Here is a 20,265-nt window from a genome sequence, read left to right as displayed (position 1 = left end):
GATCATTGAGGAGCCTAAATTTCCCTGTGGCCTTTTTATGAATAACAAACACTGGCGAATTATAAGGACTAGTAGAAGGCTCTATGTGGCCAGCGTCCAATTGTTCTTGTACGAGGGCTTGGAGTACTACCAATTTATGCGTGGGAAGGGGCCACTGCTCCACCCATATAGGTTCCTCAGTATCCCACTGCAGAGGAACGGGCGTTGGAGGTGTTAAACGAGCAGTGGCGCACATTATTGGGGGGGCTGCGCGGTAAGCACTGCCCCAAAAGCGGCAAGGATATCACGGCCCCATAAAATTTGGTCTATGGTGTGCAGAAATAACGGGCGGAAGGTGCCTGAGTGGCCCTCTTCATCTTCCCACTTAATGGGTCTCATGGCTTGAAGAGAAGTAGAGGTACCGGTGGCTCCCACTACCGAGGGACCATCAAGAACCATGCACATGGTGGCATACTGAGCGGGCATGCAAGAGATTTCTGCCCCTGAATCGAGCGTGCCTGTGTACCATTGCCCTTCTATTCTTAACTTACGAGTAGGTTTTTCTGGAGTGATGGGGACTGTCCAGAGAAGCGTTTTATTGTCGGAGCATTGATTAGTTTTATTGGAACCGGCCGGCATGCTGCCTCTTAGGGGCGGGGCTGAGGCTTGCCCCGTTTGGAGTTTAAAGCTTGTTCAGTGCTTTGGTGTTGACTACCGCCAGGGCACCAGGGATAGCAGAATTTTTTTAAATCTTTCTCGTTAAGGTCTCTGTGGCTGTTTTTGCAATCGCGCGCCCAGTGATAACCACGTTGGCAACGCGGACATGGAGTGGAAGGGGGGCGCCCATTGCGCTGCATGTGAGGCGGGCATTTGACCTCCGCATTGGGGCACTCCCGGGCAAAATGACCGCTCTGCCCGCACTTAAAGCAACCGGTGGTGGCGGCTAAGGCAGCAGTGACAGCACCAGAGACAGCTTGGGCTAGGGACGCAGCAGCTGGGTCAAAGGCGCTGCAGGCGAGAACCCAGTCATTAAGTGTTTTTTCCCGCAAGGGGAGAATGGCTTGCTTACAGGGGGGGTTAGCCCCTTCTAGAATGAGTTCACGGGTGAGAGCTAGCTGGGCTTGAGGGTTGGTTACTTTTCTAGCACAGGCTTCTTCAACCCTGGAAACAAAGGTGGCGAAAGGTTCGTTTGGCTCCTGGAGGAGCTTGGTAAAGTTGTCAGGTCGACGGGCAGAGCAGTTGGCAAACGCGCGTAAGGCGATGCCTCTGAGGACAGTCCAGAAGGCAGCAGGGGCATTAATATAAGCAGACGCATTTAGAAACGCTCCAGTGCCCAAATAGGCTTCGGGGGGATGATAGACTCCAATGGCTGCATCTTGCTCACTTTGCTTAGCTGCTTCTGCCTGGAAGTGAGCACGCCAGTCAACAAACTGACCGGGGTTAAAAATTGAACGGGCAAGCGAGGCCCAGTCTTGGGGGATGCAATAGTTCATGGCGAGATCCTGTAGTATTTGGGAAGCATATGGGCTACCTAACCCGTCCTCCTTGACGGCCTTGCGAAGCTGCCTGATAGTATCTAAGTCAATGGGATACCAGTCATGCGGCCTCTGTGGGGTGGGGGCAAGGTTAAGAGGAAAACAGCGAAAAGCACGAGAGAAAGGAGGACACGCTTGCAGAGGACTTGGCGCGGGAGTGGGGGTAGGGGGAGCGTTGCCCCAAGGGTTGCCTTGAGGTGTAGAAGGCAGCCAGGGGTTGTTAGTCGGCAGGGTGGAAGGAGCGGCGGCAGCTGCCGGTAGCGGCTCCGAGGGGGAGCTCGCCGAAGGGGAAGGCGGGAGTGGGAGGCCCCAAGCGTCGCAAGATGGCGGCGCGGTAGGCGTGGCTGAGACACAAGATGGTGGATCAGCCCCGCCCTGTGAAAGGGTGGGGTTCAAGGCATAAGATGGCGGACTAGCTCCGCCCTGTGGAAGGGCGGGGTAAAGCATATGCGGTTTCCGGCCCAGCTTAGGGCTGATGTCATCGCCAGAGCATTTCCTCCCCTCGATGGAAGAAGAAGGAGGAAGTTCGCCATCTTGGCGTGGCGCAGTGTTATTTTGCTTTTTGGGAGTCACCTCGAGCGCGTTGTTAATCTGCTCGACTAAGGACTCCGTGTCCGAGTCATGATTTGAATTAGTATCGCTATCTGAGTCTGTTGGCTGGGTTGATAGTGCCTCTTTGGATTTAACGGGGCCTCAATCAGGGGGGAGGGAGCCTTGAAGGCAGGAGCGGATGGTTATTAAGGTGGGGAGCAAGCCGGGAGGGAAACGCTTGCTCTCATGTTCCATGGCGTTAGTGACTCGATCAATAAGACGATCATAAGTAACAGGGTCCCAAAGATGGCAAGTGGTGAGCCATGGGTTAAAGGGCAGCAGGAGATCCCAGTATATCTGCAGCTGCCGGACAGACACTTTACAGCGATGCGTGTCCAGGAGACCCGCTAGAGCACGAACTTGAGGTGCCTGGCATGTAGATATACGATTACCCATAGCTGAGGGGAGAGGAGGGGGAGTTGTTCCCGAGCCGGGCCGGCCCGGCTGGCGGGGAGGAGGAGGAGGAGTTGTTTACCAAGCAGAGAGAATGAGATAAGCTGTGGCCGCAAGGCCGAAGGAGACGGCGAGAGCAGAAAGCAGTGCCCTTTGGCAACGAGAGCAGTCAGGGGGGGGCGGTTGCAAAGAGGCACACGGTGCCAAATGAGGAAAGAAAGATACAAAGAACTACAGCAAAGTAATGGAGGGGAAGAGGGAGAGTGTTAGGAGGAACGGGGGTCATAGAAGTGCGCATACAAGAGGACGAAGAGAGCGTGGGGGAAGGGAGGAGTTCCTACTGGATGAAGAGAGCGTGGGGGAAGGGAGGAGCGGCTTCGGAGCAAGGAACCTCCCACGGCTCCGGAAGCGGCGAGGGAGAGGCGGCCCTTACCTTGCAGGCGAGGAAATGGGAAGCTGGAGAGGCGTCCGGGCGAGCGGGTGACCTGCCAAACTGTCGTGTGGAGACGTCCCTCACACGGGGCACCAGTTGCGGTCGGGGTTACTGCTTCTAGGGGGAGTGGCGGCCGGTAGCCGAGCCCTCAGCTCTCGGGGCTGCTTAAAGGGTACCGGCGGCGGGGGCTCTTTCCCGGAGGCGAGGGCGAGGCGGAGGACGTGGCCAGGGTCCTCGGCGAGAGGCGTGCAAGGTGTGGAGGGCGGCGATAAGGACAAAAACACTCTTCATCCAGTAGGAGTATGCGCCAAAGAGATTTATTCAGGGGTGATTACAGGTTATATAGGCTGGTAAGAGGGGCAGGGCAGGAAAGGAGGTGAAGCAGCCTTAAATGGCAATATTGAAGGGAGAGGGGCTAGGATTGGTTCTGAGAGGACGCAGGAGCCGTTGCAACGGGCGGGGGTTGTTTTGGCCACGGTGCATGCGCACTGGCGGTGGCAGGAGTGGCCTTGGCACAAGGGAGTATGTGGGTAAGATAAGGAAGTGGGGAAAGGGCAGTTGGGAGAAAGGCGGTTTCCTCCGGCAAGCCTCCCCTGCCAGTGGCATTTTGGGTGAGGAAAAGGGAGCTGCCTTGACCTCGCTCCTCAGGCTCGGGGGGGCTGCAGAGGGCACTCACGCCCGTACCTACTACCCTCCCCAGGGGGTGATCAGGTCCCCTGGCCCAGGCCTGGTAAGTCGAGGCACAAGCTCAGTCCCCGCATCCAGAATATATAAAGATCCTATACAACTCAATAATAGGACAACCTGACTTGTTTTAAAAAGAGGCAAAAAATTGGAAGATTTTTTTGAAGAAGGATTTTCAATCTTCTTCGATTTCTTTTGAAGAAGAAGAAGATAAATGAATGCTTATTAAGCATCTGAAAAGATCTTAGAATCATTAGTCACCAGGGAAATGCAAATGAAATATACCAACATACCCACAAGAATGGACAAAAAAATGAAAAAGACGATGCTAGGTGTTGGTGAGAATGTGAAGCAACTTGAACTATCAGACATTACTAATGAGGTTGCAAAATAGTAAAGACACATTGGAAAAAAGTTGAGTAGTTTCTTATAAAGTTAAATATGTTAAATGTACCTGACATTTTAGAAAAGGCAAAAATCTTGAGACGGAAATCAGATCAGTGCTTGCGAGGAGCTGGGAATTGGCTGAGGAGACAGAGATGGAACTGATTGCAAAGCGGCACGAGGAACTTGTGGAGGTGATGGAAATGTTCTGTAGCTTGATTGTGGCCACCGTTATATGAGTATATATTTGTCAAAATACATCAAACTCTACAGTTTAAAATGGTGAATTTAGTTTTATGTAAATTATGTCTGAATAAAAATAAGATTGGAATTTTGAAAAACGCCATTACAAAGGACTCCTTCTTAGCCTGCATGCCAGAGTACACAGTGGCAGAGCTGTGGTAGCTTCATCTTGACGCCTGCTCTCTGAATTCTACTCTACCATATCTAGGTCTGCCCCAATACAGCCACAGGTTTCTGGAATTGGGGTAGCCTACCTGTAACCACACTACCTAAAAGTTCCCAAGCTATCTAGTCCTTTATTATTTAATAAGGGGGCTACTTCAAGCTTGGAGATGAAGTAACAATTTGATGGTTGAGACTCACCTTACGTATCAACCAGCGTTTCATTGTATGAAACATACAGCCACATAGGACTGTAATATGGTTGGTGCTGCTTTTGGTGCCTCCAAAATGGTCACCTTGAAAATTGGTCAGTGCTAATGTGTCATAGAGATAAACTTGGTTGTCTTCATTGAAGCAGGATGATAGAGAGGACTTTACCCCAATTATTGCCTGTGTAATGTGTGTAATGCCCGTTGTGCCGTTTTCTGGGCCAGTCAGTTCAGTTGGAGAGAACTCACTACTAATGATTGAGGTCAAGTTCAGCAGTCTACAACACAATTAAATTACCAGAAGAAAAACCCACAGCTACAGATTTCCTCTATAACCCTTGCCTATAATTTCACACCCTACTGTTGTTTCCAGGAGGCATCAACTGAGCAATTAAGATGCAGAGGCAGGGCAGCACTTCCCACTAGTGAATACCCAGAAGGGCATGTTCTACTCAGAGTTGTGAATAGAACAGAGTAGCCTGGTGTTTGTTTAACAAAGAGATGTAATATTTTCTCTAACAACGACCCCCCAAAAAAAACACAAATTATACCCTCATGTCCCAAAACAAATTGTAGATGGATTTAAAGAATTAAATATTAAGAAACAGAAAAAGCTAGCAGAATATTAAAAGAAATTTTATCAGAGTTAGAAAAAAGCGGAAGCTTTCTCAGGTGTGAAGTAGCAGAGGATAAATATTAGAAAAGAAAAAAAAAAAACTATTTACCCAAATGGTAATTTAAAACTCATGTACACCAAAAAAAAAAAAAAAGAAAGAAAGGAAAAAAGCAGAATGGGAAAATTATTTGCCTTAATACAACAGAGGTTTAATCTATAACATTTGATGAGCTCTTTGAGGGTAAGAATAAAGATATTAATAGATAAATGAGTTAAAAACATAAACTCAGTTCACATCAAAGGAAATACAGACAATAATTGACATATGGGAAAATTTTTACTTTGAGTAGTAAGAGAAATACAAATAAAGGCAAGAATGAAGTACCATTTACTCTCTGAATTAGCAAAACATTTTTTTAAACTGCTAAAACAAATCGTGTGGAAGAAACTAGCATTTTATAATGGGAACCAACATTATGAAATGTATCAAGAGCTGTGAAATTGTTCGTAGAGTACCCTTTATCCAGTTACTAGATAATCCCTTGTGAAACTAATTACAGGTGGAAAAAATAGCTATATGTACAAATTTTTTCATGGTAGTATGATTTATGTTAGAGAAAAATAAATGGAAAACTAAGTGTCCAGCAATGGGGAAATGTTAAATAAATTGACCCAGTCAGCCTTTGAAAATGATAATTATGAAGACCATGGAATGCCACAGCAAAAAGTTACAATGTAGTGTTAAAGAAGAAAAACAGAGCATAAAATTATGTATATCATAATTACAGACCTACCATTAAAGATCTAAGGAAAAAAATTTGAACAGTACTCAAAAATGAAGCCATTTATTTATTAGATTATTTAAACTACAGGTGACTTACTTTTCACCTTTAATAGTTTTAATAATGTTGGAATATTATTTTTATAATATTACGCCACATGTCAGAGATATGATAATGATAAACAGGACAGATATTGTCCCTGCTATTTTGAAACTTGGAGTCTAAGTGACATTTATAAAACAGTCTTAAAAATAAAGAGTAATGTTTTGTGATCATTAACAACAGCTTTTTATTAAAAGGCACAAGATACAAGTTTTAGACCATTTGAAAAACCAAATATAATGGGTTTCATTTCTGTGCATTCATATTTTTTTCCATAGATTTGCATTTCCAACTTATAAGGGTAAATTTAGTATATATAATTTCACACCCTGCTTTTTTTTACCGAACATTATGTTGTGACTTTTTTCCACAGTGTTACAGGTCTCCATAATTCTCCATGAATATAGTGGTTTCCTTAAGTTGTTTCTTTGCAGCGGGTTCTAGCTATAAACTTAAATATATTTTTGTGCATCTGTCCTTACCATTCTGTTCCTTCTCTAACAGCCAGCAACCCCAACACGCACAATAGCAGCCACCCCAATTCAGACACTTCCACAGAGCCAGTCAACACCAAAGCGAATTGATACTCCCAGCTTGGAGGAGCCCAGTGACCTTGAGGAGCTTGAGCAGTTTGCCAAGACCTTCAAACAAAGACGAATCAAACTTGGATTCACTCAGGTAGGATGAACCCATCCTTACTTAGATTCCTCTCTTTGACTGGATCTAAATCTTTGCTTTACTTGTCCAAAAAGGCTTGTAAGGAACAATATGATCCTCAGCTTTGTTGATTTTTGGTTTTAAACTGTACCTTTTTCTTAGCCATTTCTAAGTTTAGTCTATTATTGTATACATTTAGTTATAAGCCTAAGAATTAACATTAAGTTAAAACCTTTAAGAATTTCCCTCAGAACACAAGTGTTTAAAGTCATAATTACACCAATAAATTATGAGAGCTTGAAAAAGGGTGTTGGGAGATGATATAATTATACTAAGGGTTTTATTATTTGAAGAACATCTGATTCTAGAGCTTAGTGCTATATATATTTAAGAGAGAATAAAGATTACAGTCTTTTAGAGTAGTGGAAAGGGGAAAAGTTTGAAAGGCTTGGTTTTGAGAGAAAGACAGATGCACACACTATAACCCCAAACCAAACCAAATTAATTGAATAAGGAATCTGTTGAAGGTAAAAATCCAAGGTAATCAGAATTCAAATTAACTTTTTCTAAAATGTCACCAAGCAATGGACTTTTAAAGGAATACAGGCATACCTCGAAGATATTATGGGTTCGGTTCCATACCACTGCAGTAAAGCAAATATCACAATAAAGTGTGAGTCACATGGATTTTTTGGTTTCCCAGTGCATTTAAAAGTTATGTTTATACTATATTTTAGTATATTAAGTGTGCAAAGTAGCATTATGTCCAAAAAATGTACATATATTAGTTTAAAAATGCTTTATTACTTAAAAATGGTAACTATCATCTGAACCTTCAGTGAGTTGTGATCTTTTTGCTGGTGGAGGGTCTTGCCTGAGGGCTCATGGCTGCGGAATCATCAGGGTAGAGGTTGCTGAAGGTTGGGATAGCTGTGACAATTTCTTAAAAGAAGATAACAATGAAATTTGCCACATCCGTTGACTTTTCCTTTTACAGATCTCTCTGTAGCATGTGCTGCTGTTTGATAGCTTTTTACCCACGACAGAACTTCTTTCCAAATTGGAGTCAGTCCTCTCAAACCCTGCTGATCCTTTGTCAACTAAATTTATAGAATATTCTAAATCCTTTGTTGTCATTTCCACAATGTACACAGCATCTTCATCACCAGGTTTAGAGTCCATCTCAAGAAACCACTTTCTTTGTTCATCCATAAGAAGCAACTCTTCACCCATTGATTACTATTGTAATTGTTTTAGGGTTCCACAAACTGTGCCCATGTAAGACAGTGAACTTAATTGATAAATGTTGTGTATGTTCTTACTGCCCCACCAACTGGCCATTCCCCCAGCTTTCCCTCTCCTCAGGCCTCCCTATTCCCTGAGACACAACAGTATTGAAATAAAGCAAGTTAATAATCCCACCTGCAGTAGCAATAGCAAAGACCACAGATCACCATAACAGATAAAATAATAATGAAAACATTTGAAATATTGCAAAAATTACCAAAGTTCAACATACAGACACAAAGTGAACACATGCTATTGGAAAAATGGCACTAATAGACTTGCTTATTGCAGAGTTGCCACAAATCTTCAATTTGTAAAAAAAACAAAAAAAAAAACAAAAAAAACACACACAGTATCTGCAAAGCACAATAAAATGAGGAATGCCTGTACATTTTAATGGTTTTAACATGGGTCTGGGAATACAGAATTTTTATTCCCAGCACTGCTGCTGATTAACCTGTCACAAATAATACTTTTTTTTTTTTAATCATCATTTTATTGAGATATATTCACATACCACGCAGTCATACAAAACAAATTGTACTTTCGATTGTTTACAGTACCATTACATAGTTGTACATTCATCACCTAAATCAATCCCTGACACCTTCATTAGCACACACACAAAAATAACAAGAATAATAATTAGAGTGAAAAAGAGCAATTGAAGTAAAAAAGAACACTGGGTACCTTTGTCTGTTTGTTTCCTTCCCCTACTTTTCTACACATCCATCCATAAACTAGACAAAGTGGAGTTTGGTCCTTATGGCTTTCCCAATCCCATTGTCACCCCTCATAAGCTACATTTTTATACAACTGTCTTCGAGATTCATGGGTTCTGGGTTGTAGTTTGATAGTTTCAGGTATCCACCACCAGCTACCCCAATTCTTTAGAACCTAAAAAGGGTTGTCTAAAGTGTGCGTAAGAGTGCCCACCAGAGTGATCTCTCGGCTCGTTTAGGAATCTCTCTGCCACTGAAGCTTATTTCATTTCCTTTCACATCCCCCTTTTGGTCAAGAAGATGTTCTCCGTCCCACGATGCCGGGTCTACATTCCTCCCCGGGAGTCATATTCCACGTTGCCAGGGAGATTCACTCCCCTGGGTGTCTGATCCCACGTAGGGGGGAGGGCAGTGATGTCACCTTTCAAGTTGGCTTAGCCAGAGAGAGAGGGCCACATCTGAGCAACAAAGAGGCATTCAGGAGGAGACTCTTAGGCACAAATATAGGGAGGCCTAGCCTCTCCTTTGCAGCAACCGTCTTCCCAAGGGTAAAACTTATGGTAGAGGGCTCAACCCATCAAACCACCAGTCCCCTATGTCTGTGGTCATGTTAGCAACCGTGGAGGTGGGGTAGGCGAATACCCCTGCATTCTCCACAGGCTCCTCAAGGGGGCGCTACATCTTTTTTTTTTTTTCCTTGTTTTTCTTTTCTTTTTTTTTTTTTTAACTTTCCCTTCTTTTTTAAATCAACTGTATGAAAAAAAAAGTTAAAAAGAAAACAAACATACAATAAAAGAACATTTCAAAGAGACCATAACAAGGGAGTAAGAAAAAGACAACTAACCTAAGATAACTGCTTAACTTCCAACATGTTCCTACTTTACCCCAAGAAAGTTACATAATATAGCAACATTTCTGTGAACTTGTTCCTACTATATCCATCAGAAATTAACAGACCATAGTCATTTCTGGGCATCCCCAGAACGTTAGCTTATCTGTTCTTCTTGGATTATTGTTCCTCCTTCCTTAATTGCTCTCTACTGCTAGTTCCCCTACATTCTACATTATAAACCATTTGTTTTACATTTTTCAAAGTTCACATTAGTGATAGCATATAATACTTCTCTTTTTGTGCCTGGCTTATTTCGCTCAGCATTATGTCTTCAAGGTTCATCCATGTTGTTATATGTTTCACCAGATCGTTCCTTCTTACTGCCGCGTAGTATTCCATCGTGTGTATATACCACATTTTATTTATCCACTCATCTGTTGAAGGACATTTGGGTTGTTTCCATCTCTTGGCAATTGTGAATAATGCTGCTATGAACATTGGCATGCAGATATCTGTTCATGTCACTGCTTTCCGATCTTCCGGGTATATACCGAGAAGTGCAATCGCTGGATCGAATGGTAGCTCTATATCTAGTTTTCTAAGGAACTGCCAGACTGACTTCCAGAGTGGCTGAACCATTATACAGTCCCACCAACAATGAATAAGAGTTCCAATTTCTCCACATCCCCTCCAGCATTTGTAGTTTCCTGTTTGTTTAATGGCAGCCATTCTAACCGGTGTTAGATGGTATCTCATTGTGGTCTTAATTTGCATCTCTCTAATAGCTAGTGAAGCTGAACATTTTTTCATGTGTTTCTTGGCCATTTGTATTTCCTCTTCAGAGAACTGTCTTTTCATATCTTTTGCCCATTTTATAATTGGGCTGTCTGTACTATTGTCATTGAGTTGTAGGATTTCTTTGTATATGCAAGATATCAGTCTTTTGTCAGATACATGGTTTCCAAAAATTTTTTCCCATTGAGTTGGCTGCCTCTTTACCTTTTTGAGAAATTCCTTTGAGGTGCAGAAACTTCTAAGCTTGAGGAGTTCCCATTTATCTATTTTCTCTTTTGTTGCTTGTGCTTTGGGTGTAAAGTCTAGGAAGTGGCCGCCTAATACAAGGTCTTGAAGATGTTTTCCTACATTATCTTCTAGGAGTTTTATGGTACTTTCTTTTATATTGAGATCTTTGGTCCATTTTGAGTTAATTTTTGTGTAGGGGGTGAGGTAGGGGTCCTCTTTCATTCTTTTGGATATGGATATCCAACTCTCCCAGCCCCATTTGTTGAAAAGACCATTATGGCTCAGTTCAGTGACTTTGGGGGCCTTATCAAAGATCAGTCGGCCATAGATCTGAGGGTCCATCTCCCAACTCTCAATTCTATTCCATTGATCTATATGTCTATCTTTGTGCCAGTACCATGCTGTTTTGGCAACTGTGGCTTTATAATAAGCTTCAAAGTCAGGGAGTGTAAGTCCTCCCACTTCGTTTTTCTTTTTTAGAGTGTCTTTAGCAATTCGAGGCATCTTCCCTTTCCAAATAAATTTGATAACTAGCTTTTCCAAGTCTGCAAAGTAGGTTGTTGGAATTTTGATTGGGATTGCATTGAATCTGTAGATGAGTTTCGGTAGAATTGACATCTTAATGACATTTAGCCTTCCTATCCATGAACATGGAATATTTTTCCATCTTTTAAGGTCCCCTTCTATTTCTTTTAGTAGAGTTATGTAGTTTTCTTTGTATAGGTCTTTTATATCTTTGGTTAAGTTTATTCCTAGGTACTTGATTTTTTTAGTTGCTATTGAAAATGGTATCTTTTTCTTGAGTGTCTCTTCAGTTTGTTCATTTCTAGCATATAGAAACATTACTGACTTATGTGCATTAATCTTGTATCCCGCTACTTTGCTAAATTTGTTTATTAGCTCTAGTAGGTGTATCGTTGATTTCTCAGGGTTTTCTAGATATAAGATCATATCATCTGCAAACAATGACAGTTTTACTTCTTCTTTTCCAATTTGGATGCCTTTTATTTCTTTGTCTTGCCGGATTGCCCTGGCTAGCACTTCCAGCACAATGTTGAATAACAGTGGTGACAGCGGGCATCCTTGTCTTGTTCCTGATCTTAGAGGGAAGGCTTTCAGTCTCTCACCATTGAGTACTATGCTGGCTGTGGGTTTTTCATATATGCTCTTTATCATGTTGAGGAAGTTTCCTTCAATTCCTACCTTTTGAAGTGTTTTTATCAAAAAGGGATGTTGGATTTTGTCAAATGCTTTTTCAGCATCTATCGAGATGATCAATTGATTTTTCCCTTTCGAGTTTTTAATGTGTTGTAATACATTGATTGTTTTTCTTATGTTGAACCATCCTTGCATGCCTGGAATGAACCCCACTTGGTCATGGTGTATGATTTTTTTAATGTGTCTTTGGATTCGATTTGCAAGTATTTTGTTGAGGATTTTTGCATCTATATTCATTAGGGAGATTGGCCGGTAGTTTTCCTTTTTTGTAGCATCTTTGCCTAGTTTTGGTATTAGATTGATGTTAGCTTCATAAAATGAGTTAGGTAGTGTTCCATTTTTTTCAATGTTTTGAAAGAGTTTGAGTAAGATTGGTGTCAGTTCTTTCTGGAAAGTTTGGTAGAATTCCCCTGTGAAGCCATCTGGCCCTGGGCATTTATTTGTGGGAAGATTTTTGATGACTGATTGGATCTCTTTGCTTGTGATGGGTTGGTTGAGGTCTTCTATTTCTTCTCTGGTCAGTCTAGGTTGTTCATATGTTTCCAGGAAATTGTCCATTTCTTCTACATTATCCAGTTTGTTGCCATACAGTTGTTCATAATATCCTCTTATAATTTTTTTAATTTCTTCAGGATCTGCAGTTATGTCACCTTTTTCATTCATTATTTTGTTTATATGGGTCTTCTCTCTTTTTGATTTTGTCAGTCTAGCTAGGGGCTTGTCAATCTTGTTGATCTTCTCAAAGAACCAACTTTTGGTGATATTTATCCTCTCTATTGTTTTTTTATTCTCTATGTCATTTATTTCTGCTTTAATCCTTGTTATTTCTTTTCTTGTACTTGGTTTAGGATTGGTTTGCTGTTCATTTTCTAGCTTCTTCAGTTGATCCATTAGTTCTTTGATTTTGGCTCTTTCTTCCTTTTTAATATATGCGTTTAGTGCTATAAATTTGCCCCTTAGCACTGCTTTTGCTGCATCCCATAGGTTTTGGTATGTTGTGTTCTCATTTTCATTCGTCTCTATATATTTAGCAATTTCTCTTGCTATTTCTTCTTTAACCCACTGATTGTTTAGGAGTGTGTTGTTTAACCTCCAGGTATTTGTGAATTTTCTAAGTCTCTGATGGTTATTGACTTCTAATTGTATTCCATTGTGGTCAGAGAATGTGCTTTGAATAATTTCAATCTTTTTAAATTTATTGAGGCTTGTTTTATGTCCCAGCATATGATCTATTCTGGAGAAAGTTCCATGAGCACTAGAAAAGTATGTGTATCCTGGTGATTTGGGATGTAATGTCCTGTATATGTCTGTTAAATCTAATTCATTTATCAGATTGTTTAGGTTTTCAATTTCCTTATTGGTCTTCTGTCTGGTTGATCTATCTATAGGAGAGAGTGATGTGTTGAAGTCTCCCACAATTATTGTGAAAACATCAATTGCTTCCTTTAGTTTTGCCAGTGTTTCTCTCATGTATTTTGTGGCACCTTGATTGGGTGCATAGACATTTACGATTGTGATTTCTTCTTGCTGAATTGCCCCTTTTATTAGTATGTAGTGGCCTTCTTTGTCTCTCAAAACATCCCTGCATTTGAAGTCTATTTTATCTGAGATTAATATTGCTATACCTGCTTTCTTTTGGCTGTGGCTTGCATGAAATATTTTTTTCCATCCTTTCACTTTCAGTTTCTTTGTGTCCCTGTGTCTAAGATGAGTCTCTTGTATGCAACATATTGATGGTTCATTTTTTTTGATCCATTCTGCGAATCTATATCTTTTAATTGGGGAGTTTAATCCATTTACATTCAACGTTAAAACCGTGAAGGCATTTCTTGAATCGGCCATCTTATCCTTTGGTTTATGTTTGCCATATTTTTCCCTCTCTCTATTAATATCCTTTATTGTACCCATACCGAATCTCTTTAGTACTGAACCTTTCTCCAGGTCTCTCTGTCCTGTCTTTGTTTCTCTGTCTGTAGGGTTCCCTTGAGTATCTCCAGTAGGGCAGGTCTCTTGTTAGCAAATTCTCTCAGCATTTGTTTGTCTGTGAAAAATTTAAGCTCTCCCTCAAATTTGAAGGAGAGCTTTGCTGGATAAAGTATTCTTGGCTGGAAATTTTTCTCACTCAGAATTTTAAATATATCGTGCCACTGCCTTCTCGCCTCCATGGTGGCTGCTGAGTAGTCACTACTTAGTCTTATGCTGTTTCCTTTGTATGTGGTGAATTGCTTTTCTCTTGCTGCTTTCAGAACTTGCTCCTTCTCTTCTGTGTTTGACAGTGTGATCAGTATATGTCTCGGAGTGGGTTTATTTGGATTTATTCTATTTGGAGTTCGCTGAGCATTTATGATTTGTGTATTTATGTTGTTTAGAAGATTTGGGAAGTTTTCCCCAACAATTTCTTTGAATACTCTTCCTAGACCTTTACCCTTTTCTTCCCCTTCTGGGACACCAATGAGTCTTATATTTGGATGTTTCATATTATCTATCATATCCCTGAGGTCCATTTCGATTTTTTCAATTTTTTTCCCCATTCTTTCTTTTATGCTTTCATTTTCCATTCTGTCATCTTCCAGGTCACTGATTGGTTGTTCAACTTCCTCTAGTCTTGTACTATGAGTGTCCAGAATCTTTTTAATTTGGTCAACAGTTTCTTTAATTTCCATAAGATCATCCATTTTTTTATTTAGTCTTGCAATGTCTTCTTTATGCTCTTCTAGAGTCTTCTTGATTTCCTTCATATCCCGTACTATGGTCTCATTGTTCATCTTTAGTTCTTTGAGTAGCTGCTCTAGGTGCTGTGTCTCTTCTGGTCTTTTGATTTGGGTGCTTGGGCTTGGGTTATCCATATCGTCTGGTTTTTTCATATGCTTTATAATTTTCTGTTGTTTTTGGCCTCGTGGCATTTGCTGAACTTGATAGGGTTCTTTTAGGGTTTGTAGACCTATTGAAGTCCTTATCTCTAATTTATCAGATCTACAGCTTCGTGGAGTACACTTTCTCTAACTAACCAGCAGGTGGCGTCCACGAGCCACCTGTTCTCCACAAGCCAGTTCTCCCCTGCTTAGCCTTTTTTTTGGTGAGTGAGGGAGTGAGTCTTGTGGGGCCCAATTGGTGTACCAAGCTTGCGTGTGTAGTTGGTGTTGCCTGCCCTGTATGTGGGGCGTGTTTCTGGGCAGTCGGGGAGGGGAGGTGGCCCTAACAATCAAATCTCCCTGATGATCCTAGAGTTTTAAAGCTGCTGCAGTAGTCTAATCCTTCAGTTCAGTCCTGCCACAGTTTGTCTCTGCCACTGACCCACAAGTCTTTGGTATTGGCGTATGGCTCCTGAGACTTGCAAGTGGGCCCCTCTTCCAGGCCGTGCACCCCGGGTCCTCTGTTGAGGGATGACTGTGCTATGTCACAGGTGGATGCCATCCCCCCAGGGCAGTTCTGGGCTGCTGGGCTGTGTAGGGAGGCTCCCAGTCTGCTCAAATGATGGCTGAATGGGGCTTTGTTAATTCACACTGCTCCACCTTCCCAGCTCTGGGACAATCAGCTGAGGTTGCAGGGAAGGCTAATGTCCACGCCCAGTTTTGTGGCGTGTGCCTGTTATTTGAAGCGCTTCCGTCACACTGGGTTGTCTGGGGCAGCTCTGGGCTATGGGGCTGGCGATGGGCAGGAGTGTTTCCTGTCCACCAGGATGGTGGCTGTGAGCGGACACCCCCCTTTTCTTGGGAAGTTGTGGTGTTCAGTGAATTTTCTCAGCCACTGGATTATTACCGTTTGTCTCAGAGCTCTCTTAGTTCTGCTCTTGACTTGAGGTGCCCAAATTGGAAGTCTTTGAAGCTTTCTGTATTGGGCTTCTTAGAGTAATTGTTTTAGAAAAAGAAAAAAGGATTAAAAAAAAAAAAAAAAAATGGCCCTCCTCAGAGATCTAATGGGTTATTGAAATGCTAATAGACAAAGCAACCAGGGCCATTAAGGAAAGGTCCACATGGCAGAGAGATCAGCTTTTCTTCAGGATTTGCATATGCCCCTCAAGGCCTGAGCTCCGCCCTTCCCCTTTCTGTGTTCACCAGAACTCCAAAAATCCTCTGCTTTTATTTTGGAGTTTTTCGTGTTATTTTTTTTTTTTTTTCTATGCCTGTCTCCTCTCTGCTGGGCTGGCAGCTCTCAGATTCTCTGGTGTCTGGTCTCAGTCTGTCTGTGGTTGGAGTTTGAATCAGTAGAATGAGTTTCCGAGAAGGTCTACCACTGCAGTTCTCCCTTCTCCTTCCCGGAGCTGACAGCCCCTCCTCCCACGGGACTGAGCCTGGCAGGGAGGGGCGCGGGTCCCCTGGCCGCAAAAACTTACAGATTTCGCTGATCTCAGCAGTTCGACATTTTCATGAGTGTTGTATGAAGTATGCCCAAAGACAGATTGCTCTGTGGTGTCCAGTCCACGCAGTTCCTGGCTTTTTACCTACTTTCCTGGAGGAGTAATTAAAACTTACAGCTCACCAGTCTGCCATCTTGCCCCGCCTCCTCACAAGTAATACTTTTAAAACAGGAAAGGAATTAAACTGGATATTTATGTAAAATGATAGAAGGTCATTAGGCAAAAAAATAATGCTGAAGAATGGATTGGATTGGGTGTTTTTGTGGAATTATGAAAGACCTGATATTTTCTTTCCAGAGGATATAATTATTTTTTGAAATTTAAGCCACCAATTAAATACTATTCAGATTATTTCATGTTGAAAGTACAGTAATGCACCACCTACTGTGATAAATGAAAAACCTGGGATGGTCCTCCATGCATATTTTCTGCATCTGGGTGTTTTTAAGAACAAACTTTTATTCCTTATATTTCTTTGGTAATTTTTTTCTCTAAGAAACTAATTATGTATTAGAAACATAAAATTATCTTTAAGAATTGATAAAATTTTAGAGAAAATGCAGTTATGTTTATGAGGAGTTGTAGTTGTGAAGTAGCAAATAACAATGCAGAATATTTTAGTACTCTTGAAGGGTACTTGTTTTAAGAAGATAGCTAAAGATGAAACAGATTGATAGAGGTAAGTTAATAAGCTTAAATAAGGATAAGGTTGGCATATTTAGCCATACTTCAAGTTTTAGGTTATTAGCACAATATACTCTTTAGTTCCCTGGGAGATTGTTGCCTAAGTGATATGCCAAAATGTTAAGGCTTTTTAAAATCTTTACCTTTCACCTATCCAGTGGTTTGCCTTCTGTGGCATTTGACCCAATATCTTACTGGTGGTATATTTCTTTTTTTTTTCATCCATGTAAAAGGAGTTTTCCTGTGGTCTGCTGTTCTGTTTTATGATTTTAGCCTATTTTTGGCACATTTTTCAAAATGACTTTGACACAGCAGTGGCAACAGTTCACAGACTTTGGCTACATGAATAAAAGAACATATTACTGGTACAGGATGAGAAAATCAGCCATTGTTTTCAAGTCATATACCTCAATTATGGTTATTCAAAGTTTATTTCCTGTTTATTTTATTTATATGTAAATATATAACATTTATATATATAACACAAAAAAGAAGTCAAACATCCAGGTTACTTGGAGAATCCAAAAAAATTCCTATTCTCTGAGTAAATATACCTGTAATCAGATTTTTTAACAGTAAGTTATTTTCAAACTACACAATTGGTTATTAAAGGATTACTGTGAATGTCATTGCATAATTAGAAAGCACGCCATAGTGTAGCACTTTCATCATATGTGGTACGTTCATTGTTTCCCAATTCCAATCGTTGTCCTTTGTTTTCAACCCCCCTCACTCTTTTCAGAATTATCAGTGGGATCTTTAGTGAGGGAGAACCCAAAATGGTTGTGGGATACATGAGCACTAAACCAAGCATGTAGCAAATTAATGAAAATTAGTACGTTATCTGAGGGACCTGTTGCAGTTCAATTAAGCAATTTAATTGTAAGGTAAAATTGTATTATAAATCTCAGTAAGTGGAATTATCGTTTAGTTAGTTGATGGCATAGCCTTATTTCTAACTACCTACTTGAGGCATTATTTCTTATTCTCATTATGATTTGACTTTCGAGTAGATATTTTATTTTTTTTGTTTATCTGTCAAAATTGTTACTTTCCATACAAAGATATTACAGAAGTTTGTGGAAAAATTCTTAGAGAATTGTGCAGTTATAATATCAGAAAACATTTATTGCCATTTAATCACTATGTCTCGTCCTATGCACAAAGAATTGCAAGATATAGTTGGCCCCAGTTTTCTGGAAAGTTATAATCTAAACAAATAAAGTGACCAAGACATGAATATATATGATGCACAAAGCATAGTTCAATGCCTTACACAGTAGGCCCTTAAAAGATAATTTTCAATTGAATAAAGTAACATTTAATAAATACAGTTGTATATAGATATATAGATGTATAAGTATATAGATATAAATGGATAGTGCTTAAATCCCACTCACACTGTCCTAGTTCTTTCCATTTTACTATAACTGAAAGGAAATCAATAAACAGTCCACTTCAACTTTAGTTAGATACAGTGTACTCAGGACTGTCAATCAAACTTCCCATAATGATGGAAATATTCTTTTGGTCTGTATTTGTGCTATCCAATACACTAGCTACATGTGGCTTTTGAGCACTTGAAAGGTGACTAGTAGTGCTGAGGAACTCAAATTTTAATTTTATTTAATTTTAATTAATTTTAATTTAATTAGCCACATGTGACTGGTGGCTACCGCAATGAATAGTGTAGGATACCGGTCATTGAAGTTCAGGTATTCTTTATGCCTCATTTTTCTTATAGTGCAAACATTTCTACTCTGTAAAACTTCTTATCAGAAGTTGCTCACTGGTAATAAAATTGGGTTGAAAAAATGTTCTTGCTTTTTCCTGATTACCACCTAATACAGGTGCTAGTAAACAATGGAGTATCCAGAAAATGGATTGTAGAAGAGGAAAAAATCAAAGGTCTGGGATAATCCCTATTCAAAATAAGCATTGACAGGATAGTTGAGAGTTGGCTGTCTCATAAAGAATTAGCTATACAGTACTTTGTACCAGAAATGGTGTTGCCTTTCTGTCCTGTCACTAAACTAACTGAAATGAGCAGGTAAATCATTTAAACTCCATGAGTCTCTGTTACCTATATGTGAAATAAGTATTAAAAAATGGCTTTTCCCAGCTTTAACAAGAGAGATTCAGCTGGAAGAAAAGCACTATGTGTATTTCAAAGGTATAGGCTTAATACAGAGAGACTTCTTTTGTAATATATTCAGTGTATCATTGTTCTATTGCCATAAGGTTACCAAGTTTCCAGTACCCATGAAAGTTTGACTAAGTGGGTCAAACCTCTCTACTGTGAATTTCTGTCTCTGTAATGGTTACAAAAGTAGTCATTTAGAATACCTGTTTTTTGTAACCAACTTTGAAACCTCAACCAACGGTGCAAAATAGATTTTTTTCACTGCTTCCAGAAATATTTTACAAAGAAAAAATAATAATAAAGACAATGAGGGATCGTTTCTAAATTTTAAAGTGATTTATGGGAAGTTGGGTTAGTTCAGAAATACCTGAGATTATCTAGATAGTTATATCCATTAACCCTGTAGGCAGTACAGGTAAATTGATTTTTAGAGGTTGCATAAATTACTTCAGTAGTTTAAGGGGTTTGTTAGAATATCAGCACTATTCTTTTGAGATTTAGTAGAAATATTTGGTATGTTTATTGTTACATAAAGTAGCAAGAAGGGATTTAAAATGGAAAGTATTCAGAATAGTGTTGAATGCTGTCACGATCAAGGGCTTACTTAACATCTTCACTGAAATATTGTGCCTGGTTTAGGGGTGGGTACTTTTGTGGGACCCATAAATGAAATGATTATTGACTCTTTATCTAAGCAGTTATTGAAGGGGAACCCCAGAGTGAAAACTGAACATTAGTGAGATTAATTTCTTTCTCTCTCTTTTCCTCTCCCCCTCTCCTGCTCTGTATCGTTATGCAGGGTGATGTTGGGCTCGCTATGGGTAAACTATATGGAAATGACTTCAGCCAAACTACCATCTCTCGCTTTGAAGCCTTGAACCTCAGCTTTAAGAACATGTGCAAGTTAAAGCCACTTTTAGAGAAGTGGCTAAATGATGCAGGTGGGTGAATATATAAGAAATTTCCTCATTGGCTATTGAAATTTCACAGGGTTATTGTTATAAACATTGGGGTTTCTATTCCTTATTACATTATGGTTACTATGGAACCTTGATGCTCACTAATCCTGGGAGGCCCAATATAAATTATGTCTATGTATATTAGAGGGCTAATTCATTTAAATATTCTGGTAATTACATTGTAAGCAATCAACAGTAATTTCTAGCCTTGGGATATTTCTTATATTTGAGCCAGGATTAGGGACACATATACAATTGAAGGAAGACAAT

The 20,265-nt window shown here is 40.4% G+C and overlaps 1 protein-coding gene across 3 annotated transcripts in view; it reads left to right on the top strand.

The window, feature by feature from the left end:
* The window catches only part of POU2F1 (POU class 2 homeobox 1), a 262,495-nt gene that overhangs the window by 208,804 nt on the left and 33,426 nt on the right, over positions 1-20,265 (top strand). For all 3 annotated transcript variants that reach the window (XM_037825439.1, XM_037825437.1, XM_037825438.1), the window contains exons 9-10: positions 6,618-6,791; positions 19,836-19,977. In XM_037825439.1, coding sequence (XP_037681367.1) covers positions 6,618-6,791; positions 19,836-19,977 — 316 coding nt within the window. The remainder of the gene's footprint in view (positions 1-6,617; positions 6,792-19,835; positions 19,978-20,265) is intronic.

Source organism: Choloepus didactylus, chromosome 2, assembly GCF_015220235.1.
Source record: "Choloepus didactylus isolate mChoDid1 chromosome 2, mChoDid1.pri, whole genome shotgun sequence".
Classification (NCBI taxonomy): Eukaryota; Metazoa; Chordata; class Mammalia; order Pilosa; family Megalonychidae; genus Choloepus; species Choloepus didactylus.
This window is presented reverse-complemented; position numbering and strand designations above follow the sequence as displayed.